General features: G+C 37.3%; 1 protein-coding gene and 1 pseudogene across 1 annotated transcript in view; both read right to left on the bottom strand.

The window, feature by feature from the left end:
• The window catches only part of LOC105484660 (crumbs cell polarity complex component 1), a 279,683-nt gene that overhangs the window by 245,255 nt on the left and 6,477 nt on the right, over positions 1 to 27,951 (bottom strand). Inside the window, exon 2 of the mRNA XM_071077580.1 lies at positions 20,291 to 20,386. Within this exon, the coding sequence (XP_070933681.1) occupies positions 20,291 to 20,300 (10 nt within the window). The 5' untranslated portion in view covers positions 20,301 to 20,386. The remainder of the gene's footprint in view (positions 1 to 20,290; positions 20,387 to 27,951) is intronic.
• On the bottom strand, positions 12,206 to 13,720 carry LOC105484658 (renin receptor pseudogene; annotated as a pseudogene).

Raw genomic sequence — 27,951 nt, 5'->3', positions numbered from 1 at the left:
GTTGTGTCAACTATCAAGGATATCCATTTAAACGATCCCTTCAAAGACTAGGAAAATAAATCTGAAGTATATCTTTGGAACCAGTGCACTCTGTGAGCAGTATATGAGCCAGGATCCTATTACTTGACCCTCATATGTCTTCACTCTAATAGAGGGGCTGTGATGAGATTTTTGGTTCTCTTGAGTAACAGTATCAACTCAGATTCTGAGTTTAAGCAGTCCTTAAAATGTTTGTATATTTATCTTTCCCCAGAATGTAGTTACCTAAATATAGGAAAGACCTACTGTGATAGTATTAGATCTCTTAGAAAGTGTATATGGTAACAAAGAGCCCTTTTTGTTAGAGACCTGGCCTCTCCTTCAGTCAATGAATTTGGGGTTTGAAAACCAAAATTTAGAAGAGGAATCATGATTTTTTAACTGAAGCAACTGGCTTCAGCCTTCTGTACATCTATTCTTGATTTCTTTTCACTGTGTAGACTGAGTAGTATCTGTGTTGGCTGCCCGTCTATCTTGCCCCTAAGGACACCATGTTCTGGTCATCATCTCTTATAACCCTCTTTGTCTCACATCTGCTGACTACCACTCAAACCTTGCTCTTCTTTACTGTAACTGCATCGACCTGACTCCTTACTGTTAAGCATTACCATTTTATCTCTGTTGTCTTAGAGTGCCATTTCCACCAGTTAGCCCAGTTCTTTAAGTGTATTGGTTTCCCATTACTACTGTAACAAATTACCACACATAGTATCCTAAAACAATATAAAATCTATTCTCTTGCAGATTTGGGTGTCAAAATCCAAAATAAGTCTCACTAGGCTAAAATCAAAGTGTAATCTGAACTGCATTCCCTTTGGAGCCTCAAGAGAATAATCCATTTACTTGCATTTTCCGGCTTCTGCAGGCTGCCTGCATTCCTTACTTCATCGCTGCATCATTCCAACCCCTACTTCCATTGTCACATCACATTCTCTAACTCTCACCCTCCTACCTTTCTCTTATAAGGATCCCCTATAATTACATTGGGCCCACCTATGTAGTCCAGGATAATCTCCTCATCTCAGAATCCTTAATTTAATTAAATCTGCCAAGTCCCTTAAATTATGAAGGTTACACATCCACAGGTTCCGAGAATTAGGATGGAGACATCTTTGGTTGTGGTGGGATAGGCACTCTTCAGCCTACTACAAATAGCATCTCCTATCATCAACCCTCGTCTACAGAAGAGAGCTACTGCTAAGACTCTGATATTGGTATTTCTCTCACCAAAATGTTCCTGATTGTAAACAGTGATGGTTCTAGACCTTCCATGGAAACTAGGTATCTGGTGGTCTTTCCATATACATGGTATATCCAGTTAGCATGCCCATTTTGCCTAGTCTTTTAATCCCTTATTTCAGCCTCTGGGATGTCATTTCTGGAATTTTCTACATTGCTTATTGTGGCTCATCACTTTCTTCATACTACAAATTTCATTCTATCAGCATGTTTGCACTGTTTCCTAGGGTCCTTACCAGGGTATCAAATGCTATATCATGGGAAAGTGTTCCCCTATTTTACTTTATCTGACTTTAGCATACATCCTTCTTTGATTCCAGCTCTACCAGAATCCAGTCTCACGTCTACTCACCTGGCAACAGGCATGTGGAATACCTTATAAGAGGAGTCTGGAAGTGGGCAAATGGTAGACATTCCTTTCAAATATTACATGTAATTTATGAAAAACATCAAAAATAAGATGATGAGGGGGTAGTCCTGTTCTACTTGCACTGGACAACCCTAAAAATAATTTTATGAGATCATAAACATATGACTTTAAAATGAAGCAGGAATTGTAGTCTAATTATTTAGTATTTAACATAATGCCTGTAACTCTTTATAAAACATGTAATAAAGAAGCTATAATTTATTCTGCTCTTGTCTTCTTACAAGAACCAATTCCAAATTGTTGATGGTATACACATTTTATAGCATTTCTCTCCAAATTGGGAAGCAAAGTCTATTAATTACAGCTAAACATTTGCATAACACTTAATAGTTTGCAAAACACTGTGCCTTATATTTGATCATTTGATCATCAATGACAATTTCATGAGATATTATCATCTTTAATATCTCTAATTTTGCCAGTTAAAAACTTGATCCTCCAAGAGACTAAATAACATGTCTAAGATTTTTGATTGATCAATTGCAAAGCCAAGATTTAGCCTAGAACTCCTGATACTAGAGTGCATGCTCTATATTTACCTCTACCCTTTGTTTGGGTAAAGTATGTCGGTCAAGACTATTTTATCAGTCTGGGACTTCTTTTTCTCTGAAAAAATATAAGGAGTAATTGATTGATTTTCAAGGATCTTTCTAGTTCTACCTATTATTTCCTTTCACATACTGCTGGTAGACATGGAAGTGGATAATTTTATTCACCTGCAAGAGCAACCAGAAGTGAAGAGAACTAATCAATAACTTATCAGATAGTCAATTTGCCACATAGTGATTATTTCCCAAGACTGAATCTAAACTTGAGTTGTCATATCTATGTTAAGACCTACATATGGTGAAATCCCATAAAATAGAAAAAACTTGAAGAATTTGAAGTAACTACTATAAATTTTTGTGGAACTTATCTAAAGTGGTTAAAAAATTAAAAATCTTGTATTATTAATGCAATACATATTCTAACAGTGATTTACATAAATTTACACTTTGATCCAAGAAAGAGGATCTGATAGTACAGACCAAAAAATATTTAGTATAGTTTTTATATTTCTCTAATTGTATTTTTCATTGAGCCAATTCAATGCAATAATTCTAACAATTATCTGAATGGATTAAGACGTTACAGTAATATTGTAAGGTCAAAAAGCATGAGTTGAAGTCTTGATATTTCCACTGCAGCTGAGTGACTTCAAGCAAGTTAGCATCAATGTGACTGAGTTCTCTCAGCTGTAAAACATTAGTACTTATTTCAGAGTGTTGTGAGAATAAAATGACTTAATACATATAATGCAATTAGCATATTGCTGAACATATTATAAATACTATAGAAGATAGCATTATTAAAACCATATTATGTTGCTACTGTTATTATTACATATGACAGAATCTTAAAACCTGTATGATTTCCATATCTCCCATAGACTTTTGGTCATCTTCTAATCTAGGGTGAAGCTGTAGGTCTTTTTTTTCCCCCAAATCTTGCTTAAATCGTGAGGAAAAGACCTTAAAACAAGCCTCATTATTCTTTTTCTTTAAAATGAGAAGCAGATGGCAAGTTTAAAGACAAGTCAGCAGGCAGAACGTTATCCTAATCAAATTAATGCAGAAACAGAAAACCAAATACCCCATGTTCTCACTTAAAAGTGAATGCTAAACATTGAATGCACATAGACATGGGACGGGAACAATAGACACTGAGAACTACTAGAGAAGGGAGAAAAAGAGGGGAACAAGGGCTGAAAAACCACCTATTGGGCACTATGCTCACTATCCGGGTGACAGGATCACTCATACCCCAAACCTCAATGTCACGCAATATGCCCATGGAACAAATCTGCAAATGTACCCCCGAATCTAAAAGTTGAAATTGTATTAATAAATAATTAATTAAGATTTGGGGGAGGGAAAAGACAAATCAGAAGACTCTAGGCTTGTGTCTGAGCAAAGAGGAAATGCCAGGAAGCTAGGAAGTTTCCAAGTTCCTTTACAGAAAATGGCTGTCATACTTACTCAATTTTACTACCACATCATGTTACTAATCTCATAAAATACTTTCAAATTTATTTGAACTCAAGAAGAGTACACCATAATGCTTGTCTCTGTCAGTTTGAGCTGCCATGACAGAATATCATAGACTTGGTGGCACATATAACACATATTTATTTCTCATTTATTTCTGGAGGCTGGAAGTCCAAGAACAGGGTGTCAGCATGGTCAGGTTCTTGGAGAGGGTCCTTGATATAGTTTACCTCTGTGTCTCCACCCAAATCTTGTCTTGGATTGTACTCCCATAATTCCCACATGTTGTGGGAGGAATGCAGTGGGAGACAATTTGAATCAAGGGGGCAATTTCCCTCATACTGTTCTCATGGTAGTAAGTAAGTCTCACAAGATCTGATGGTTTGATCAGGGGTTTCCACTTTTGCATCTCCTCATTTTATCTCGCTGACACCATGTAAAAAGTGCCTTTCACCTCCCGCCATGATTCTGAGGCCTCCCCAGTCATGTGGAACTGTAAATCCAATTAAACCTCTTTTCCTTCCCAGTCTGGGGTATGTCTTTATCAGCAGCCTGAAAACGGACTAATACAGTACATTGGTACCAGTAGAGTGGGCATTGCTGAACAGATATCCAAAAACATGGAAGCCACTTTGGAACTGGGTATCAGGCAGAGGCTGCAACAGTTTGGAGGGCTCAGAAAAAGACGGGAAAATGTGGGAAAGTTTGGAACTTCCTAGAGACTTGTTGAATGGCTTTACCCAAAATGCTGATAGCGATATTGGACAATAAGGTCCAGGCTGAGGTGGTCTCAGATGGAGATGAGGAACTTGTTGGGGAACTGGAGTAAAGGTGACTCTTGTTATGTTTTAGCAAAGAGACTGGTGGCATTTTGTCCCTGCCCTAGAGATTTGTGGAACTTTGAACTTGAGAGAGATGATTTAAGGTATCTGGTGGAAGAAATTTCTAAGCAGCAAAGCATTCAAAAGGTGACTTGGGTGCTGTTAAAGCATTTCATTTCAAAAGAGAAAAAGAGCATAAAAGTTCAGAAAATTTGCAGCCTGGCGATACAGCAGAAAAGAAAAACCCATTTTTTTAAAAGTATACTTTAAGTTCTAGAGTACATGTGCACAACGTGTAGGTTTGTTACATACGTATACATGTGCCATGTTTGTGTGCTGCACCCGTTAACTCATCTTTTGCATTAGGTATAACTCCTAATGCTATCCCTCCCCTCTCCCCACACCCCATGACAGGCTCCAGTGTGTTATGTTCCCTGCCCTGTGTCCAAGTGTTCTCATTGTTCAATTCCCACCTATGAGTGAGAACATGCAGTGTTTGGTTTTCTGTCCTTGCAATAGTTTGCTCAGAATGATGGTTTCCAGCTTCATCCATGTCCCTATAAAGGACATGAACTCATCCTTTTTTATGGCTGCATAGTATTCCATAGTGTATATGTGGCACATTTCCTTAATCCAGTCTATCATTGATGGGCATTTAGGTTGGTTCCAAGTCTTTGCTATTGTGAATAGTGCTATAATAAACATACGTGTGCGTGTGTCTTTATAGCAGCATGATTTATAATCCTTTGGGTATATACCCAGTAATGGGATGGCTGGGTCAAATAGTATTTCTAGTTCTAGATCCTTGAGGAATCACCACACTGTCTTCCACAATGGTTGAACTAGTTTACAGTCCCACCAACAGTATAAAAGTGTTCCTATTTCTCTACATCCTCTCCAGCATCTGTTGTTTCCTGACTTTTTAATGATCACCATTCTAACTGGTGTGAGATGGTATCTCATTGTGGAAAAAAATGTTTTTTTTTTTTAGGAGAAATTCAAGCTGGCTACAGAAATTTGCATAAGTAACAAGGAGCCAAATGTTAATCCCCAAAACAATGGGGAAAATGTCTCCAGGGAATGTGATAGCTCTTCATGGCAGGACCTCCTATCACAGACCCAGAAGCCTAGGAGGAAAGAAGGGTTTTGTGGGCCCAGCCACAGGTCCCCGTGCTGTATGCAGCCTAGGGACTTGGTGCCTTGTGTCCCAGTCATTGCCAAAAGGAGCCAAGGTACAGCTCAGCCCATGGTTTCAGAGGGTGTAAGCCCCAAACCTTGGCAGCTTCCATGTGGTGTTGAGCCTGTGGGTGCACAGAAGTCAAGAATTGAAGTCTGGGAACCTCCATCTAGATTTCAGAAGATGTAAAGAAACGCCTGGATGCCCAGGCAAAAGTTTCCTGCAGGAGCGGGGCCCTCATGGAGAACCCCTGCTAGGGCAGTGCAGAAGGGAAATGTGGGGTTGGAGCCCCAATACAGAGTCACTACTGGAGCACCACCTAGTGGAGCTGTGAGAAGTGGGCCACTGTCCTCCAGACGCCAGAATGGTAGATCCACCGACAGCTTGTACCATGCACCTGGAAAAGCCACAGACACTCAATGCCAGCCTGTGAAAGCAGCCAGGAGTGGGGCTATACCCTGCAAAACCACAGGGGCAGAGCTGCCCAAGACTATGGGAACCTACCTCTTGCGTCAGCATGACCTGGATATGAGACATGGAGTCAAAGGAGATCATTTTGGAAGTTTAGAATTTGACTGCCCTGCTGGATTTCGAACTTGCATGGGCCCTGTAACCCCTTTGTGTTGCCCAATTTCTCTCATTTGTAATGGCTGTATTTACCCAATACCTGTACCCTATTGTATCTAGAAAGTAACTAGCTTGCTTTTGATTTTACAGGCTCATAGGCAGAAGAGACTTGCCTTGTCTCAGATGACATTTTGAACTGTGGACTTTTGGCTTAATGCTGAAATGAGATAAGACTTTGGAGGACTGTTGAGAAGGCATGATTGGTTTTGAAATATGAGGACAAGAGATTCGCAGGGGTCAAGGATGGAATGATATGGTTTGGCTCTGTGTCCCCATCCAAAGCTCATCTTGAATTGTACTCCTATAATTCCCATATGTTGTGGGAGGAACCTGGTGGGAGATAATTTGAATCATGGGGGTAGTTTCCCCCCATACTGTTCTCATGGTAGTGAGTAAGTCTCACGAGTACCAATGGTTTTATCAGGGGTTTCTGCTCTTGCATCTCCTCATTTTCTCTCACCGTCACCATGTAAGAAGTGCCTTTTGCCTCCCACCATGATTGAGGCCTCCCCAGTCACGTTGAACTGTAAGTCCAATTAAACCTCTTTATCTTCCTGGTCTCGGGTTTATCTTTAACAGCATCATGGAAACAGTCCTCTTCCTGAAAACAACCTCCCATGGCCTTCCTTGGTGCGAGTACACACAGGGAGAGAGAGAATATTGCCTCTCTCTTCTTCTATGGATGCTAATCCCATCATGAGGGCTCTCCCTCATGACCTCATTTAAACCTAATTATTGCCCAGAGGCCCGACCTCCTACTAATATCATCCCATTGGGGGTTAGGATTTCAACAGATGGATGGCAGGGGACAGGGCACAAACACACAGTCTAAAACAAGTACCTTCCTGGTTACAAAAGGGGAAATATAATCTGCAAAAACTAAAGTATTTTAATAATTGACAATTTAAAAGTCAATCACAAATCACTACTACACAAGTTACTACTACTTGTAGAATAATTTAAGTCAATAATTTTGGACTTCAGGTAGAAATTATCTTTAAAAAATTATGATTTAAAAAAAGCATAAAATATATTAGTAGTTTAATAACATGTTCAAAGTTCATGTAGCCTGTAAGGATATTTGATGACCTCATGGTAGAATCATATCTATTGGGCACAGTGGCTCATGCCTGTAATCTCTGCACTTTGAGAGGCTGAGGCAGGTGGATCGTTTCAGTTCAGGAGTTCAAAACCAGCCTGGGCAACATGGTAAATCCCCATCTCCACATCTCCACAAAAGATACAAAAATTACTTGGGCACAATGGTGCACTCCTCTGGTCCCAGCTCCTTGGGAGGCTGAGGCACGAGAATCACTTGAACCTGGGAGGCAGAATTGCAGTAAGCAGTGATCGCACCAGTGCACTCCAGTCTGGGTGATGGAGTGAGATTACCATAGAAAGTCAAAAAGAAAAAAAAAGAAAAGAGGAAAGGAAGAAAGGCTGTGATCTGGGGTGGACTGAGGCCCAAAAGATAGACAAAATGAACTCTTAAAACCTATCAAACTTGAATGGTACTACCTAGGTTTTCCTCTAGGATTTTTATGGTATTAGGTCTAACATTTAAGTCTCTAATCCATCTTGAATTAATTTTCGTATAAGGAGTAAGGAAAGGATCCAGTTTCAGCTTTCTACTTATGGCTAGCCAATTTTCCCAGCACCATTTATTAAATAGGGAATCCTTTCCCCATTTCTTGTTTCTCTCAGGTTTGTCAAAGATCAGATGGCTGTAGATGTGTGGTATTATTTCTGAGGACTCTGTTCTGTTCCATTGGTCTATATCTCTGTTTTGGTACCAGTACCATGCTGTTTTGGTTACTGTAGACTTGTAGTATAGTTTGAAGTCAGGTAGCGTGATGCCTCCAGCTTTGTTCTTTTGACTTAGGATTGTCTTGGAGATGCGGGCTCTTTTTTGGTTCCATATGAACTTTAAAGCAGTTTTTTCCAATTCTGTGAAGAAACTCATTGGTAGCTTGATGGGGATGGCATTGAATCTATAAATTACCTTGGGCAGTATGGCCATTTTCACGATATTGATTCTTCCTATCCATGAGCATGGTATGTTCTTCCATTTGTTTGTGTCCTCTTTTATTTCACTGAGCAGTGGTTTGTAGTTCTCCTTGAAGAGGTCCTTTACATCCCTTGTAAGTTGGATTCCTAGGTATTTTATTCTCTTTGAAGCAATTGTGAATGGAAGTTCATTCCTGATTTGGCTCTCTGTTTGTCTATTACTGGTGTATAAGAATGCTTGTGATTTTTGCACATTAATTTTGTATCCTGAGACTTTGCTGAAGTTGCTTATCAGCTTAAGGAGATTTTGGGCTGAGACAATGGGGTTTTCTAAATATACAATCATGTCATCTGCAAACAGGGACAATTTGACTTCTTCTTTTCCTAACTGAATACCCTTGATTTCTTTCTCTTGCCTAATTGCCCTAGCCAGAACTTCCAACACTATGTTGAATAGGAGTGGTGAGAGAGGGCATCCCTGTCTTGTGCCAGTTTTCAAAGGGAATTTTTCCAGTTTAGGACATAGGCATGGGCAAAGAATTCATGTCTAAAACACCAAAAGCAACAGCAGCAAAAGCCAAAATTGACAAATGGGATCTCATTAAACTAAAGAGCTTCTGCACAGCAAAAGAAACTACCATCAGAGTGAACAGGCAACCTACAGAATGGGAGAAAATTTTTGCAATCTACTCATCTGACAAAGGGCTAATATCCAGAACCTACAAAGAATTCAAACAAATTTACAAGAAAAAAACAAACAACCCCATCAAAAAGTGGGCAAAGGATATGAACAGACATTTCTCAAAAGAAGACATTCATACAGCCAACACACACATGAAAAAATGCTCATCATCACTGGCCATCAGAGAAATGCAAATCAAAAGCACAATGAGATACCATCTCACACCAGTTAGAATGGCGATCATTAAAAAGTCAGGAAACAACAGGTGCTGGAGAGGATGTGGAGAAACAGGAACACTTTTACACTGTTGGTGGGATTGTAAACTAGTTCAACCATTATGGAAAACAGTATGGCGATTCCTCAAGGATCTAGAACTAGATGTACCATATGACCCAGCCATCCCATTACTGGGGATATACCCAAAGGATTATAAATTATGCTGCTATAAAGACACATGTACACGTATGTTTATTGCGGCACTATTCACAACAGCAAAGACTTGGAATCAACCCAAATGTCCATCAGTGACAGATTGGATTAAGAAAATGTGGCACATATACACCATGGAATACTATGCAGCCATAAAAAAGGATGAGTTTGTGTCCTTTGTAGGGACATGGATGCAGCTGGAAACCATCATTCTTAGCAAACTATCACAAGAACAGAAAACCAAACACCGCATGTTCTCACTCATAGGTGGGAACTGAACAATGAGATCACTTGGACTCAGGAAGGGGAACATCACACACCGGGGCCTATCATGGGGAGGGGGGAGGGGGGAGGGATTGCATTTGGAGTTATACCTGATGTAAATGACGAGTTGATGGGTGCAGCACACCAACATGGCACAAGTATGCATATGTAACAAACCTGCACGTTATGCACATGTACCCTACAACTTAAAGTATAATAATAATAAATAAATTTAAAAAAAAAAACCTATCAAACTTGTTAGTAGGATTAGATACAGTTGTGTATGCTAGAAAGACTCAAAATATGGGCTTAAAGGAGACAGTAGTTCCTTCCTGTCTGGCTGTCATTCTGTTATCCTGCCCCAAGATCCAAAATAGCTGTTAAGCTCTAGCTGCTCTTCATGCCCACACTGCAGGTAGTGGAAAACAGTAACTAAGAGTAAGTGCAGCAAGATCACAGACCTTAGTTTTTGAGAAGACTCCCTGGAAGTTCCACACAACACTTACACTTAACATTTCATTGCCTAAGTAACAAGGAGCCAAACGTTAATTCATTCATTTATGTGGTCATTCATATCTGAGAGGGAGGTTGGAAAATGTAGTCTTATACTGTGGCAATGTGCCAGCAAAATATTGGTGTTTTGTTACTGAGAGGGATGGAAAGAGCTGCTGGGGTAAGCAATTAAGATGCTCTGCCACAGTTTCATTTATCTAAGTCATAATTAAAGAAGTTCTATTAATTTAGGCCAAATAGAAAACATAAACACATATTTGATAGATAACTTTGAAACATTAACTCATGATGGAAAGTTCCTGACTTCAAGTGTCTAAAATAAAAATCAACACGTTGGTATTTGAGTAGCAGTGGTTGGCATCAACAAGGTTAACACAGTTGTTGAATAGTGATTAAGTCTGGGCTCTGGAGCCAGGCCATCTCAGTGGAGTTCAGATATTAATTGTATGGACTTGGACAAGTCACTTGGCACATTGAATTCATCTGTGAAATGGAGAAAATGATATCTATTTGTTGAGGTTGTTGTGATGAGTAAGTAAATTACAAATGCAAAGTTAATAAATATAGAACTGTGCCTAATACCTAGCCAGTGCTTAATAAATTCTAGATTTTATTATAATTCATGTTTCATTAGTATTATATTTAAAGTACACATTGTCTAATAGCCTTCATACTATATGATGTATATAACAAAAAAGTTTCAGTTAAATGTATATGTTAATTTTGTTTATTTAATTTACATTTAATCTTAGACTACTCATTATTACTGAGTATAAAGTCTAATAAAATAAATCTGTATTTCATAAAGAATTTTAAATAAATGCATAGACTGCTAAAGGAAACAACTATAAAACTTAATAAGTAGAACTGTATCTTCAGCATGAATTATTAGTATACATTTTTGCAGTATTAGTAGCCAAGAAAGTCATGTATGTTATCCAAAAGAGGTAATAAAAGAATAAAATTATGTTTAGCTTACTTGATCCTAATTATAAGTATATTCCACATAAGTGTATTGTGGAATAAAGCCCAGATTCCTATTGGTGAAATTTCATTTATTTAAAGTTTCATGAAATCTGCTTAGCATTCTATGTTAGTGTCTTAGAAATAATCAGTTCTCTGATATTATTTATAAAGTATATTCATTAAAGGAACTGTGAATATTTTGATATACTGACAAATTGCACCCTCCAGTGGAAAAAATGTTTATCCTTAAAACTTTAATGTGTTTCTGCACTGCAGCTTTAATATATTCAAAGTTGCTTCTGTCTAAAATTCTTTTAAATGTAATTGTGTTTTGCGACCTGAATATATAGAACTAATGTGTATATATATATATCACTCTATTAGATATACATTATAATTTTGGGTACCCAAGGAGTTCCTCTGAGTTTCAGACTCCATTATGTAAATAAGACATTAAACATTGGCTAAGTACAACAGCTTTAAAGAAATTTTTTTCAGAATTATTATTAACGTGTCAGTCTTCATAGACATGAGTACACGCCAACATAAAAAGTAGAACTCATCCACTTCCACTTAATATTCTATAAGATGAAGTTGGACCACAAACCATAGTAACTTACACAAGGGGACAGGTTACTGAACTAAAAATATTTTATATTCATGCTTCAATGATTTTTGTGTGTATAATTAAAAGCATTTATACTCCACAAGGCTAGTTTCTTCTTAGATAAAAGTAATATTTTTAGTATCCATACTAGACCGTATGGGTCACCAAACTTGAAGAAGAAGGTTAAAAAGCAGCCATCCTCTGTCATTCAGAAAGAGTTTCAAAACTAAGTGATTGCATAATCACATCCATATTTTAGGGCTAATCAAAGTTAAAAACGTTTTCTCTTGTTTCAGAGATACTTACATCAAATGAAGACATTTACAAATTGTTCATAGCATACAACAGCCCAAACATGATTTTCACCTATGCTGTGTAAAGAAGTTAAACATTCATAAGTTTCTCTAATAAATTCAGTGCATTTTTTTTCCATAATAAATAGCACAAGCTATTCTAAATGTTTTAATTTCTTTCAGTGCCTATTTCTAAACTCATTAAAGGGAATTAAATCGTGTTAGTAAATGGCTATATCATATTTCAGTGTATTATGGAATCTACACCATACAGTTTGATTCACATCAATACTATAATTCACCCTATAAAAAAACCACAGGCGCACACCAAATAGAGAAAAAGTGTGAGTTTTTAATAAATTTAAAGTATACTATCTACTTTAAATCACAATGTAAGATATATTTTAAAAAACAGCCAATTTCCAAACCCCTTTTCTAATTCTGGCACAATGAATATTCAATCTATTCGAATATTCTGGTTTGTAATCCTCTAAATGATGCTATCATATCCAGAATCCATGTTCCAAATATTGTAAGAGGTGATAACCACAGCCACGGTCAAGGCAATCATTATTCAAAGCATAATGTTGAAAATCACTGAATATTCAAAATTATATGCAAGGTTACAGGGACTTGCTGGGTTCTTCATTTGTTTTGCCTCAAAGATAGTCCTTGTCTTCCTCACGAGGGAGGTGTCAAATGACTTAACAGTGACTAACTCTACCACTGCATTCCCACCGTAAAGATTGTACATGTCACCTGCAAACTTTTGAAGAATGTCAACAAGGATTTTAGAAGCAACTCTGAATTGTTCAGAGTCTTCCCCATAATGCTTCCCAGTTTCATCCAAACCTGCCAGTTCCAGTGAACATAAATCAGGAGAATGACCCTTGGCTAGATGCTTATGATAAGACACCAAGCTTGAAATATCATGTAGCACTTGGAGTTCAGAAAGAAAGAGCAGGTCAACTCCATTGTTCCTACTCAGAGAATTCAGGGGAAGTGAACTGAGAATGGAATATTCCTGAAACAAGTGATTATGGAGCTGTCCTAAGGTGACTGAAAGGTCTTCAAACACTGAGTTTGCCTTCCCTACCAAATACACTCTTTCCTCACTAAGAACCAACTGCAAAACAGGAATTTCCTCAGGAAATAAAGAGCGAATGGAATTTGCAACACTGTCAAGACCAAAAGGAACTGTATTCTCCAAAAGGTATGAAATGACACTGCCTGGTGGTAGAGCCAGTTTGTCCACTCCCTTCACCATCACCATGACGGTAGCCCAAGGACGATGAAATAGGTCACCCACAGAAAGTCCTGACCAAGAAAGGTTTTCCTTCACAGAGAAGCCCATGGACAATGCACCACGTCCGGGATTCACTCTCCTGGTATAGGCCAATTTCCATTTATGAAAATAACAGACTGGGAACTACACTCCTTCCCCCAAACACCCGCCACCAACAAGGACAGGAGCACGACAAACACAGTCATGGTGTGGCTGCGGCCACAGCAGTGCAGGTCAACAAGGAGCAGGCCGGCGGGACACGGGTAAGCACTGTGGTGTGACTGGGTCATGGCATTAGAACTCGTCCTGACTCCTGGGGCTTGCCCCTTCATCGGCTAAAGGAATATTTTTTTTAAAAAGTAAAAACTAAAATTATACCTGTATATATTGAATATTTTCTAAAAGAATATCCTCCACTATGTATTTCATATAGAAATATTATATATATATTTAATATTTATATATTAAATATATATTTAATTATATATAATTATAATATATATTATATATAAATATATTATAATATATATTATAATATTATATATAAATATATTATATAATTATATATTATATATTTATATTATATTATATATTATATATTATAATATTATATATAAATATATTATATTATAATTATAATATTATATATAAATATATATATTTAATATAGAAATATTAAATATATATTTCTATTATATATATTTTATATATATATAAAGTAAAGAGTAAAGATTTTGGTTGGAAAGGTCTGTAGTTGCCCAATATTGGAAGAGGAATTTTTTTAAACTTAAAAATTGAAGCATCACCTATTCTTGTCATAAATGGAAGAGAGGAGGAGTAGGGCAAGGAAAATGGTACTTCTGGGCACAGATCACATGTTAGGATCAGGGCTAGGTGGTTCAATACAAAAAGTCATTTCACCACCACCCAACCCCAATTTTATAGTGATTCAAAGCAGTTTCATACAGCTTCTTGATTTTTTTTTTAACTAAAGTCCTCTTAATGACAAAGGAAATTGAAAATGGGTTGCAAGAAATATGAAGGCATATCCCACAGCTACTACTAATCAGCAAGAAATGTCTTTATTTTTTAAATTCGTCAGGCAGATGTTTCATCCTACTTCAAAATATATGTGCTTTTTGACAGTGTAAAAGATTTTTATTACTACTAGTAAAATTATTTTTCAGAAAGAATTGAAACATTGAGCACATCTGTTTTTCACTCCAGTCTGAGAAGCATAAAAGCTGACACTAACAGAATGTGATGGGGTATGGTTTGAACACAGAGGGTCTTGACTCTAAAACTGAACTCATCCTACAATATTCTACACTCATTCTATAGTTATTGAATCTTTCCAACCAAAATCTTTGCTCACCCCTTGTTTTATCTTCCCCTGTTTCTTATGAATCAGTGGCATACTGTCAACTCAGGCAGTTACCACCTAAAACTGAGGTCCTTTTCTTAACAGTCATTTCTGCTAGAAGTTGGCTTTATTACTCATTGGCTCTCTTCTCTCTACAACAAGATGGCCTCTAAAAATATCTTCTATTTTCCTAAGTAATTATACTCTATCCTTCACTTTACACACCTTATGCACCCCAGGCAAAATACAAGTCTTGTAGTCTGTTACTACCTTTTTATGTTTAGCCCGCTCATTAGAAGACATGTAGATCTCTTCCTTGTAGAGAATTGTATTAGTCTGTTCTCACACTGCTATACAGAACTGCCTGAGACTGGGTAATTTATGAAGGAAAGAAGTTTAATTGACTCACAGTTCCACAGGCTGTACAGGAAGCATGATTGGGAAGCCTCAGGAAACTTACAATCACATTGTAAGGCAAAGGTGAAGCAAGCACGTCTTACATGGCAGAGCAGGAAAAGAGGTCAGGGGAGATGCCAAACACTTTAAATGATCAGATCTCCTGAGAACTCACTCACTATCACCAGAACAGCAAGGGAGAAATCCACCTACATGATCTAATCACCTCTCACCAGGCCCCTCCTCCAATTTGACATGAGATTTTGGCAGGAACACAAATCCAAACCATATCAAGAATTATGCTAAGAAATATATCTTTCTTCCTGTGTTACCACTTTGCCAAACATTAGCTGTCATTGACAAATCAACCTAAAACTTCTTCTCAAAAGAAAGTAAACACAATAGCTATCTTTATTCCCTAAAGCTCACGGTCTGACACCTTCCCTACTCCCATCTTCTTGGATCTTGTCTCATCTTAGAAGTCCGCTTGAAACCAGCTTAGGTAAGACAGTTTGTTCTCACCTCTCTTGAATGCCTAATCCAGTGTTTTTATGTTGCTGGTCCACATTTTATTTTTACTTCTTCTAAGTTCATTATTTACTTGTTTATACATCTTTTTACATTATTTTACTTAGTTCTTACTTTTTGTTCATCTCGTTTAAAATTACTTCATTTCCTAAACTCTTTATCCAATTTGTTTTATTATTTAAACTCTACTGTGTTCCTTCTATTCCTTTTCTTTTTTGCAATCAATTTTAGTTAATTTTTTTTTCTTTCAACCTCTCCATGTTAAATAGTAGGTCAGACTCACAAAGGAGAACAAAGATGATGACTTGTGTCTACTGGAGGAAATGTACTAATCAGAAAAACACACAAAAAAAATTATAGCTATGTTAAGTGTTACCAAGAAGAGGTGTGCAGTTTCATGAAAACATGTGACTGGGTCATTATCCTAGTTAGAGAAGTTAACAAAAGCTTCCCTAAAGAAGAGATGAACTCTTCTCATGGAAGGATGAAAATATGTAAGAGAGTGAGTGCCACCAACACAGAGACAGTACTACAAAACTGTTTGTGAGGAGAGAACAAGCAATCTGACTTACAGGTAGTAAAAGAAGGTCACTGTGGCTGGAGCACAGAGAGAGGGAAGCATGGTATAAAACTTAGAGGTAAGTGCAGTTTGGATCATACAAGTTTTGTTGAGAATTTTGGTGTGTATCTTAAAACCAAATGGAAGCCACTCAAATGCTTCAGCAGAGGTAAGAGGACTAATGTGAGGATATTTGCATTTGAAATCTTACTCCTCTACATATTCTCTGTGTGACATCACTTTGGACAAGTTTCTCAATCTCTCTTAGCCTCATCTGTGAAATGACAAGAATAGTCATTACATTAGCAGTCATATAAGAAGTAGTATTGGTAATAATAGGTAAGCTTTATGGACCTGGCACTAGACACTGTTCTCAGTGTCTCATGGATTGTCTCTTTTAATCCTCTGTGATGTACATACTATTACTATCAGCCCTATTTTTCAAGTGAAGAAAATAAGGCACAAAAATCAAGTGAAAGAAACAAAACAGTAAGTGGTGGATTATCTATTTCATAGGATTTTGTGAAGATTAAAAGTGTTGCTAGACTAAACTAGTTACCACAGAATTCAGGACATAGTAAGCATTTGATAAACCTTATTGTACTTGAGGTTCCAGTTTCAAATAAAATTATGAGTCAGATTTTTAAAAACATTATCCAAGGTTGAATTCTCATCAATGACAATTTCTTTTTTTTGTGGACAATTTTGTCATACTCATGTCTTATACTTATTTTTAAACACATTATGAATCTTTTCAGTGGCCATGACAAACCTACGAGCACCTTCAATTCACTTGGGCTTCCATAGTACTTGTTAGCTATATGGGCTTTAGTCTTCTTACTGTCTATGCCTCAACAACCCTGTCCTACTCTACCTATCAAGCCTTTCCACTGCACTTGCTGCTATAGTAAATCTGTTTTCCTAACTCTAACTTCTTCACTAAATACCCCTTCCAACTTCTATCCTTAACTTAAACTTGTTATTCCCTAAGGATATTGCTTTTCCTGCAGCTGCTCAAACAGGTGTTTCCTACTACACATCCCTCCTTTCCTTGTTCCCCAGTACTACTTCCAGTCCATTATTCCTTCAAATTAATGTAAAAATAAATTAGCTCTTTTGAAGCCCATGTATCTGCCGATATCATGTCCTGCTCTCCTATTCCCTGCCATCCACAAACCTTGTATCATCCACATCCAAGGGACTTTTACATGTACACAGCCCACACAACATCCTTTTCTCTTGGGGTTATGCATCCAACTTCACTGACCTCCACATTTATTCCACTCAAGTGAAACACCAGAGTAGAGGTCATCAATAGGGCCTATGGGCCAAATTGAGGATAAATATGTTGTTTTGCTTGGGCCACGAAATTTAAAAATATAAACTTTACATGACTGGCAAATCCACACTCATATATGAGAATCTCAAAAAAGGCACTTTCTTCACTAATTATATAAACGAGTTCTAGCAATCACCCAGTACCCTTCAATCTCAAATTACTCTCTCAAGGTTGCTATTGTATAACCCAACTAGAACAAAAAAAAAAGTTCTTGCCAGTAGCAGAGTACTTCCTGACACAACATCAAGTTTTGAGAATCATTGTGTTTCATGATAAACTGACACACCTTTCTTGTTCCTTCCCTGGCATAGGTGGCAAGCTCTGATTTTGACTCTAAAGTCTAGAAGACTATGACATCATCTGCTCTCTTTATGGTACTTTTAACAATTTTTTTATTATAAAAATACATGTTTAAAATAGAAGAGCCAAAATTTTTTTTAATTGAAGAAAAGAAAATCTTGTATCACCCCCACTACACAGAGACAACCTCTGTTAATATTGGGGTGCAATGTCTTCCCATCTTTACTCAGTGCAATTCCGTCCTATGTATGTGATCATGCCCTATGGGCAACAAGTACTATTTGTTTTCACATAAAAAGTATTACATAAGTATTTTTCTATATTGTTACAGTCTCTTAGAATATATTGTTTTGAGATATAGTTCATGTATCCTAAAGTTCAACATTTTAATATGTGCAATTTGACAATTTTAGTATGTTTGTGACGTTGTGCAAAATGACCACTATCTAATTTTAGAACAGTTTCATCACCTCCAAAAAACCCATACCCAATAGCAGTAATTCCTCATTCTCCTCTCTCTCTATCCCCTACGAACTACTAATCTACTTTCCAACTCTATAAATTTGTATTCTGGACATTTTATGTAAACAGATTCATACTGTATGTGGTCTTTTGTGTTTTACTTCTTTCTCTTAGTATGTTTTCAAGGTTCATCCATGTTGTAGCATGTGTCAGTACTTTATTCCTTTTTATGGTGAATATTTATTTGCATGGATATATCAAATTTTGTTTATCCATTCATCAGTTGATGGACATTTGCATTGTTTCCAATTTGAGGCTGCTATAAATAATGCAGCTATCACTTACGTACAAATTTTTGTGTGAACATGTGCTTTCAATTCTCTTAGGCATACACATAGGAGTAAAATTTCTGGGTCACATGTTTAATATCGAGGAACTGACAATCTGTTTTCCAAAATAGGTGCATCATTTTATATTCTCACCAACAACAATTTTTAAATTACAGCCATCTTAATAGGTATGAAATGGTACTTTATTGTGACTTTGGTTTGTATTTCCATCCATAAGTACTAATGATATTGAGTATCTGTTCACGTGTTTATTGGCATTCATACATCTTTGGAAAAATATTTCAATTCGATGTACACTTTAAAAATTGGGTTGTTTTTTATTGTTGATTTGTAAGAGTTCTTTATATATTCTAGATACTAGATTCTTATCAGATTTATGATTTTCAAATATTTTCTCCCATTCTGTGGGTTGTCTTTTCACTTTCTTGAGAATGTTCTTTCTTTATGGGACTTTTATAAGATGAAGGGCTTGAATGTCACTTTATAACCATGCTTTCTTCAGTTGGTCTTTCTCTGAAGATGACAGAGTAAATGTTTCTCACAAATCACAAGGAACTGTCCTCATTCCTGACCTATGGCAGCTGACACTCATGTAAGTCTTTCAAAGGAGCCTGTAGGCCCTCTTCAGTTTTGACCTCATTGCAGTACACTATTATTCTCTTAACTACTATGATATTTGAGTACTAGTTTCTAAAATTTCCATTGCCCTAATTTAAATAAATAATCTAGCTCTATATTCTTTTGAATCATAATTAATTTTTAGTGAAGGTAAATATCACACCAGGATTTATAATAATTTTGGTTCCTCCAGTGAAAAACTTGTATCTTTACACTAACTTAAGGGTAAAAGAGTAGCTCAATATTAGCAAGATGCAGTATTATAGTATACTTCTGGCTTCTCACTAATGTCTAATTGACAACTTCCAACTAGTTTATTTATTCAAAACTATTTACTGGCTTATTATCAGGATCTATACATTTTACTAGTTGTTAAGGATACAGCCATAAATAGAATTAATATGGCTTCTGTCCTCATAGATATTTTAGTTCCATAGGTGAGTAGGCAAGCAACCATGTAATATGGGAGCTATAGTGTTCTGAGAGTAAATAAAAGAGGGACATTAGCCTGCATTTGAATGCACAGCAAACTTCTTCAAGGAGAAAATGCCTAATCTGAAACTACTTGAATAGATGAATGGGACTATACCAACATGGGGGTAAAGTGGTAACATACTGGAGAAAGAATATTCTTAGGAAAGGAAACTACATTCAGAAGACCAGATAGGGGGCAAAAGAGCATGCTGTTAAGTTTAAGAAATTTAAAGATGTTCCAACTCTTGGTTGATATGATTAAGTAAAAACTGACAAACAATTTAAGGATATTTAAATCAAAATAGATGCTCCCATTGCAAAGAAAAATGCAGATATATGTTCCAGTAGATTAAACTGAGACCCAGTTACATTCTTTATCGACATATGTCATTGATATAAATGATGTATGACTGGATTAATGGGAAAAGTTCTGAGTTGCAATAACCTCTGGGGTCCTTTCAGCTTTTATTCAGAAAGGAGGTTTAATTGACTCACAGTTCTGCATGGCTGGGAAGGCCTCAGGAAACTTATGATCATGGTGGAAGGGAAGCAAACACGTTCTTCTTCACATGATGGCAGGAGAAAGAAGTGCTGGGTAAAAGGGGGAAAAGTCCCTTTTAAAATCATCAGATATCATGAGAACTCATTCACAATCAAGAAAACAGCACGGAGGTAACTGCCTTGCTGATTAAATTACCTCCCACCGGGCACAGTGGCTCATGCCTGTAATCCTAGCACTTTGGGAGGCCAAGGCGGGTGACCACTTGAGGTTGGGGCTTTGAGACCAGCCTGACCAACATGGAGAAACCCTGTCTCTTTATACAAAATTAGCCACGCATGGTGGCACATGCCTGTAATCCCAGCTACTCAGGAGGCTGAGGCAGGAAGATTGCTTGAACCCGGGAGGCAGAGGTTGTGGTGAGCCAAGATCACGCCATTGCACTCCAGCCTGGGCAACAAGAGTGAAACTGCGTCTCAAAAAAACAAACAAAAAATTATCTCCTGCTGGGTCATTCCCATGACACTTGGGGATTACGGGAACTACAATTCAAGATGAGATTTTGGTAGGCACACAGCCAAACTATACACTATACCAATGGCCATTATTATGCTGATGTACATTCTTTCTGTACCTAATTTGTTGAGAGTTTTTATCATTGAAGAATGTTGAGTTTTGTCAAATATTTTTTCTGCCTCTATTGAAATGATCATGTTTTTTCCTTCATTCTGTTAATGTATCACTTTTGTGGTTAGTCATTCTTGCATCCCAGGAATAAATATCACTTGATCAAGGCTTGTGATCCTTTTAATATGTTTTTGAATTCAATTTGCCAGTCTTTTTGTTTTGTTGTTAGGATTTTTGTATCTATGTTCATCAGGGACATTAGCCTGTAACTTTTTTTTTTTCCTACTGTATCCTGCCTGGTCTGGCTTTGGTATCAGGGTAATGCTGGGCTCATGAAAAGAGTTCCGAGGTATTCCTTTCTCTTCGAGTTTTTGGAAGAGCTTGAGAAGGATTAGTAGTAATCGTTCTTTAAATATTGGTAGTATTTACTAGTGAAAGTTCTGGTCCTGGACTTTTCTTTGTTGTGAGGTTTTTCATTACTAATTCAATTCTTTACTTGTTTTTTATTTTAGTTCAGATCAGACTTTTTATATGATTCAGCTTTGATTGGTTGTATGCTTATAGAAGTTTATCCATTTCTTCTAAGCTATCCAATTTATCAGTGTATAGTTGTTCACAGTATAGTCATCCCTCAGGATCCACAGGGGATTGGTTCCAGGACCACCCATGGATACCAAAATCCACACATACTCAATTCCCGGAGTAGGCCCATGAACTTGTGAATATTAAAATTTGGTCCTTCATATAAGAAGGTTTTGCATCCCATGAATACTCTTATTTTCCATTCATGTTTGGTTTCAGATGCTGAACTCATGCATATGGAGGTCAGACTATATTTATTGAAAAAAAAATCCACATGTAAGTGGACTCCTGCAGTTCAAAGTCATGTTGTTTAAGGGTCAACTGTAGTCTCTTGCAATCTTTTGTTTTTCTGTGGTGTCAAATGTAACGTTTCCTGTTTCATTTCTGGTTTTGAGTCTTCTCTATTGTTTTCTTAGTCTGGCTAAAGGTTTGCCAACTTTGTTTTTTCTCCCTTGCGGAAAAAAAAAAAAAAAAAAGCACACTACTTTTAGTTTCATTGCTTTTTTTCTAGCATCTATTTCATTTATTTTGGTTCTTATCTTTATCATCTTCTTCCTTCTGCTAGCCCAAACTAACTTTAGGCTTAGCTTGTTCTTTCTTTTCTACTTCTTTGAGGTGGAAAGTTATGTTGTTTGAGCGTTTTCTTTTTTCTTAATGTAGGTGTTTATAAGTTTCACTCTTAGACCTGCTTTTGCTATATTCTGTAAGTTTTGGTGTGTTGTGTTTCCATTTTAGTTTGTATCAATATATTTTTTAATTTCCCTTTTGACTTTTCTTTTTTGAACCATTGGTTGTTCAGAAGTGTGTTGCTTAATCTCCATATGTTTGTAAATTTTTCAATATTCTCCCTGTTATTGATTTCTACCTTCATACCATTTCAGTTGGAAAAAATACTTGGTATAACATCAAGCTTTTCAAATTTTAGAAGATTTGTTTGTGGCCAAATGTATGATCTATCCAAAAAATGTTTTGAAAAAGAGTTTCAGTCTTGTGGTTGGTGACTGAATTCTGGTATACTTTTACTCAAGGCTAGGGCTTTCCAAGTCACATGGGATTTTTATTAGGACACTTTCTTTTTTGAGGTCCTTATAATTTTAATTTTTATGTTTTTGTCTCACAAGTCTAGGGATCTGCTCTGCTCGTCGTATCAGCCTTTCAGCAGCTGCTTTCTAAGCAGTAACTATTTTTAGGGAGAAGCTCCCCCAAATACCAGGATATCTTTTTGTGACTCACTCTTCTTGCAGATCATGTCAACACAATTCTTTACACATAGACTTTGTAGTTCTTCTGTGCATTCAGGACAGAAGTTCTTGTTTAAAAACATTTTGTTGTATCCATTCTCAGCAGGAGAGTTGGGTTGAATCACTTAATACACTATTACTTATATTGGAACTTCTCCATGCAAATTTAAAAATTTTTTGTATTGTTGATTTAACACTTTTTTGCCTTAATTACTTGTGAATTACGATTTGTGGGAAATGCTATTTCCCATTTTACTGTTATTTAGAAGTCTGTTTGCATTTTGGTATAGTACTTACATATTTTCAATTTTTACACTGAAACCTTTGATCCATTTGGAATTTCTCTAGATCTGCTGAGAAGTTTATATGAAACTTTTATTTGTGATGTTCACCTCTTTATCCACTCTCATTTTCAGGATTGTCTATCTTTTTGCCGTGGACTTGAAATTTTATCTTTTTATATAGTAAATTTGCCTGCAAATTTGCATCCATTTCTGAATTTTCTATTGTTTTGTTTCATTGTGTGTCTTTGTTCATGTGTCTGGGTGACACTCTTTTTTAATGGCTTTTTTTAGGCTTATACAGTACTCTGTGTACACTTAAAGTGTATAATTTGATCAGTTATGACATATGTACACCCTCATGAAACCATCACTATAATCAAAGTAACGAACAAAAGTTTTCTTGTGCCCTTTTGTAATTTATCACTCTTCCCCTACCCTTGTCCCCCAGTTGTCTCCACACAACAAACTGATTGGCTTTCTGCTATTACAACTTGCAGTTTTTAGAGTTTTGATCAGATAGAAGAGTCCTTTTGTATTTTACTCAACAAGTTATTTTGTGACTCACCTATGTTGTTGCTTTTATCATCAATTTGCTCTATTATTTGTGTAGAAGTAATATTTTATTATACAAATATACAAATTATTTATCAATTTATCTGTTTTTGGACATTTGGGTTGTTTCCAATGTTTGGTTATTACAAGTAAATCTGTCATGATCTTTTGTGTATATAAGACTGTACAGATATACACTTTCATTTCTCTTCAGTAAGGATGGAATGGTTAGTTTGTATGTATGTGCAAGTTTAATGTTTTTGGAAATTGCTCAACTGTTTTTCCAAGTGCTATACCAGTTTCCATTCCCACCGGAAGTGTATGAGATTTTCAGTTTATCTATGTCCTCATAAACACTTGATACTGTTTGTCTTTATACCTTCAGTTATTCTAATGAATGTATAGTGGTATCTCATTGTGGTTTTAATTTGCATTTTCCTTAAAATGCAAATTAAAGATAAAAAAGATCTTTCCCTGTGCTCATCTTCTTTCATGAAGTATATATTTTGTCCATTTTATATTAGTATATATGTTTTGTCTCACTGATTAGTTAAGAGTTCTTTTTATATTCTAGATATAAGTTCTTTGCCAGATATATGCTTGCCAAATGTATTTTACCAATGTGTGGCTTGCTTTTTTATTTTCTTAACATTGTCTTTTGAAAAGAAAAAAAGTTTAATATTGATGAATTTCAATTTATTGATGTCTTTAAATCTACAGATTAATTTGATAACAATTAACATATTCATAATATTGATTTTTCCAATCTATGAATATGGCATACTATTGTCTGAAATGACCGCCAAATTTTATGAGTTGAAACTTAATCCGCTTTGTGGTGGCATTAAGAGGCAGGGTCTTTTGGGAAGTGATTCTCATGAGAGGTCCACCTTATAAAAGGACCAGAGGTAACTAGTTTAGCTCTTCTGCCTTCTGCCACATGAGCACACAGTGTTCATCTCTTCTGCCATGTGAAGAAACAGCAAGAAAGCCCTCACCAGACACTGAATGCTGGCCCCTTGATCTTGGACTTCCCAGACTTCAGAACTGTGAGGAATAAATTTCTATTGTATGTAAGTTGCCCATTCTGTGGTGTTTTGTTACAGTGGCACAGGAAGCACATTTCTTCAATTATTAAATCTTCTTAATTTCTCTGAAGTCTGTTTTAGAGGTGGTGGTTAGGAAACAATGGCTGTTGATATGCCAGATCCAACCTGTGGTTTATTTGGTGTGGTTCACAAAACAAGAATAATTTTTACAGTTTTAGTGCGTTGTTAGAATGCAGAAGAAAGTGGGATAAACACTAAAATATTTCATAGTTGCTACTTATAAAAAAGTTTTCCAGCTTCTGTCATAGAGAAATGTGTATAAATGTTGAACATAATTCATCAGATTCATTTCCAGGTATTCTACATTTCTGATGCTACTGAAAAACATCTGTTTATGACTAAGCTTATTTAAAATGTAATATTTCTGGTACAAAGTATTTGCTCAATATATATTCTATTGAATAAATGAAGAAAAACATTTTCATCTTTAGAAATAAACTTGTGAAACAGCTTGTTAAAGATGTTAAGGCCAAGACAGATCAGCAAAAGAAAGACACTGGAAAGAGATTCTAGAGTGTGTAGCTCCCCTTTCTTTCTTGGCCTTCTGCAGACTATACTCTCTCCTATGGGCTCTTGTCTCACCTGTTACTTTCTCTGACAAAAACTTCTGGCATCTTAGAGACATGGATGTTGGTGCTACATGAATGAAGAAATCCTATGACATTGTTTTCAAGTTTTATTATCTGAATTTTCATTGCTGTTGTATTAGTCATGGTTTTCCAGAGAAGCAGAAGCAATAGGCTAGATAGGCAGACTGATTGTTTGATTGACTAGAAGGAATTGGCGCACATGATTGTGGAGGTTGGCCAGTCTGAAATCCCTGGGACAGGTCCACAGATGGGAAATCCTCGTAAGAGTTGATGTTCCAGTCTTGAGACTGAATTCCACAGGACAGCAAGCTGAAAACCCAGGTAGGGTTTCTACCTTGAACTCCTGGAGAGAATTTCTTTTTCTTCATGAAAACTGTGTTGCTCTTAAGGCCTTCAACTGATTGAATGAGGTCTACCACTTTATGGAGGGTAATTTTTTTTTACTCAAAGTCTACTTAACTGCCTGTTAATCACATACGAAACACCCCTCCACAGCAACATCCTCAGGATGTTTGACCCCATAATTGGGTACCACAGCCTAGCCAAGTTGACAAAATGAACTATCACAGTAGTTATAGGTAAATACTATTTTATTTTTACTTCAGTGTTATATCCTGCAACTTCATTAACTAATAATTTCTCCATATGGAAAAAAAAATGGTGAATAGGGGGCAGGACGAACTTACAGCTCCCACTTGGATGGACAGAGCAGTGTGTGGAGGCTCACATAGTGAACTTTTGCTCCAAGAACTACCATAGGAACATGCCAGGAAAGCTGAGAGAATCCACAGACCCTTTGAAGGAAGCAGATAGCTGCCCCGGGAGACAGTGGAAAAACTGAATCCCCAAAGTGTGAATGTGTAAAAGCGGGATCATCTGCCTCCAAATACATACCCCCACTGGGGAACCTGAAGGTCCAGATCACAGGAGAAGGATTTAGACTTACATGGAGCTGAGACAAATTTAGAGAGCTGAGCGAAATACGGGAGTAGAAGACGTAGCCCTATGCACACTCTTGGTCCCCAGGGAAGCCATTTCTGATTTTGTCTCACAGGGGTTTTTTGGAAAGGGCTGCCAGGGGAACTGGGAAAAGACCACAGGAGAGGCCAGGTGTTGTGGTTCACACCTGTAATCCCAGCACTTTGGGAGGCTGGGGCAGGCAGATAACCTGAGGTAAGGAGTTCAAGACCAGCCTGGCAAACATGGGGAAACCCTGTCCCTACTAAAAATACAAAAAATTAGCCAGGCATTGTGGCACTTGCCCGTAGTCCCAGCTACTCAGGAGGCTGAAGCAGGAGAACTGCTTGAGCCTGGGAGGTGGAAGATGCAGTGAGCCAAGATCGCCACCACTGCACACCAGTCTGGGCGACAGAGCAAGACTCTGTCTCAAAAAAACCAAACTAAACCAAACCAAAACAAAAACAGCAAAAGAAAGAAACTTCCAGCTGAACAATTTTGATTGAATGCAAAGTTTCTAGACAGAACTTGGGAGAGGGAGCAAATCGGGAGTGCAGACACAGCACAGAAGCTGAGGCATGTGGGGAAGCATGAAACCTGAAAGCTCTGCTTGCTTTCTCAGTTGGGAGGCTGGTAGCCTAGGGCAAGTTCTCAGCCCTGCTCACATGCCATCTGGAAATAAACTCGGTGCTGTTAGTGGGGCATGGTGGGAGTGAGACTGGCCTTTTGGGTTGTGTGGGAGCCAGGTGAGGTCTGTAAGTGCCGGCTTTCCCCACTTTCTTGGTGACCCACATGCAGCAAAGGCAGCCATAATCCTCCTGGGAACGTAACTCCATTGGTGTGAGAACCACACCCCCATCCCTACAGCAGCCACAGCAAACCCTGCCCAAGGAGAGTCTGAGTTCAGACACACCTAACCCTGTACCCACCTGATAGTCTTTCTCTACCTGCCCTGGTAGCCAAAGACAAAGGACATAGTTCCTGGGGAACTCTATGGCCCCGCCTAATGCCTGAGTCTAGGGCAAGTTTGTATCCTTCCTACACAACCGGAGGTGATGTGGTCTTGAAAGCATTATCTCCTGGCTAGAGGCCAACCAACAGAAAACCAGCACATTTAACAAAAATACAACCAGGTACCCTCACAGAATCCACTGCACTCCCCTACTACCTATACCAGAGCAGGTGCTGGTATCCACAGCTGGGAAACCTGAAGAGAGTTCACATCACAGGACTCTGTGTAGACGCTTCTGGAGCCTGGTAGCTCCACTGGGTGGCTACATCCAGAAGAAAAATAAAAATCATTGCAGTCTGGCTCTCAGGAAACCACAAACCTAGGGGAAGGGGGAGAGCACCACATTAAGGGAGCAATCCATGGGATGGAGGAATCTGAACAGCAGCCCTTGAGCCCCAGATCTTCTCTCTAATGTAGTCTACCCAAAAGAGAAGTAACCAGAAAAACAATTCGGGTAATATGACTAAACAAGGTTCTTTAACAACACAAAAAGATTACACTAGCTCAACATCAATGGATCCAAACCAAGAAGAAAACTCTGAATTGCCAGAAAAAGAATTCAGAAAGTTGATTATTAAGTAATCAAGGAGGTACCAGAGAAAGGTGAAGTCCAGCTTAGTGCAATATAAAAAAAGACACAAGATGTCAAGGGAAAAACCTTCAGTGAAATAGATAGCATAAATAAAAAAAAAATCACAACTTC

The sequence above is a fragment of the Macaca nemestrina genome, chromosome 1 (genome assembly GCF_043159975.1).
Source record: "Macaca nemestrina isolate mMacNem1 chromosome 1, mMacNem.hap1, whole genome shotgun sequence".
Lineage (NCBI taxonomy): Eukaryota > Metazoa > Chordata > Mammalia > Primates > Cercopithecidae > Macaca > Macaca nemestrina.
This window is presented reverse-complemented; position numbering and strand designations above follow the sequence as displayed.